The sequence below is a fragment of the Orycteropus afer genome, unplaced genomic scaffold (genome assembly GCF_000298275.1).
Source record: "Orycteropus afer afer isolate SDZICR_OR568_19922 unplaced genomic scaffold, OryAfe1.0 scaffold00161, whole genome shotgun sequence".
Lineage (NCBI taxonomy): Eukaryota > Metazoa > Chordata > Mammalia > Tubulidentata > Orycteropodidae > Orycteropus > Orycteropus afer.
Window position 1 is genome coordinate 835,881 of NW_006921748.1, and position 1,171 is coordinate 837,051.

At 41.1% G+C, this 1,171-nt stretch overlaps 1 protein-coding gene across 1 annotated transcript; it reads left to right on the plus strand.

Moving 5' to 3' along the window:
* The first annotated feature begins 667 nt into the window (after nt 1-667).
* On the plus strand, nt 668-916 carry LOC103201704 (cytochrome b-c1 complex subunit 8). The gene has a single exon (XM_007946438.1). It carries the CDS (start codon nt 668-670, stop codon nt 914-916), a length of 249 nt encoding a protein of 82 aa, XP_007944629.1.
* Nucleotides 917-1,171: the final 255 nt, after the last annotated feature.

Consider the following 1,171-nt stretch of genomic DNA (forward strand, 5'->3'; position numbering starts at 1 on the left):
ATAAAGAATGTAAAATTATTTTTCATTGTATACCAAATATCTCCAATGAGGATTCTTTAAAAATGCACGCAGGAAATAAGTCTTCCAGCTTGGAAGTTTGATGATGAAACTGCTTGTTGTTTTGAAAAACTCGTTCTGTGAGCAGAACTTCAGCAATACACATTTCTCCCATATGACTCCCAGCTCATTGTTCTTGTCCTCAAATAGTGGCGGAGGTGATCTAATTGTTTTCAGATTCTTTGAAGTAACAGTTGGACTTTGTTCTCCACATGCACTATGTTCCCCATTATCCTCTGGCATCAAAATGCCCCCAAAGATGCTTTTGTAGGCCCTCTGTATTCAATTCTAGCCATGTCTTTTCAACAAATGAAACAATTAAATCTTTTTTAAAAAGCATACATATTCACCAGTTCTTACTCTTCTAGAATTCTAACCACAATTCATTCTTGAGGGAGTAACCACTTTCTCTGTAACTGAGCTAAATAGGTAAGTGCTAAATTCTTAGATAAATATTGTTACATAATTTACGACACCAATTTAGGACAGTGTGAAAATATACCCAAAAAACAAAATATTTCATTAACTCTTTAAGATTATAAAAATATTTTGTTTTGACGGACAGAGACCGGTGAGTCCTGAGACTGGAGGGCGAGGGGACACCGCAACGATGGGCCGCGAGTTTGGAAACCTAGCGCGGGTGCGGCATGTGATCACCTATAGCTTGTCGCCCTTCGAACAACGCGCTTTCCCTCACTACTTCAGCAAGGGTATCCCCAACATGCTGCGCCGCACTCGGGCGTCCATCCTGCGTGTCGTGCCTCCATTTGTAGTGTTTTATCTTGTCTACACATGGGGGAACCAAGAGTTTGAGAATTCCAAGAGGAAGAATCCAGCTGCCTATGAAAATGACAAATGAGCAGCTCACCTGGGTGATGGTTTCCTGTCTCTGAAAGACCCTTCTCTGGGAGAGGAGTCTGAATTGTAGTGTTTTTTTTAAAGGCCCAATAAACTTCATATAGGCTAAAAAAAATATATATATATTTTGTTTTATAATTTGCACTAGGCGCTCTGGTGGTGTAGTGCCTAAGGCATTTGACTGCTAACCAGAAGGCTGGCAGCTCAAAGCCACCAGTCACTCCTCGGAAGGAAGGTTGGGCGCTCTACTTTGGTA

Bases quoted from the DNA above. Each gene is read 5' to 3' on its own strand.
- LOC103201704 (XM_007946438.1), top strand. From the start codon at position 668: ATGGGCCGCGAGTTTGGAAACCTAGCGCGGGTGCGGCATGTGATCACC.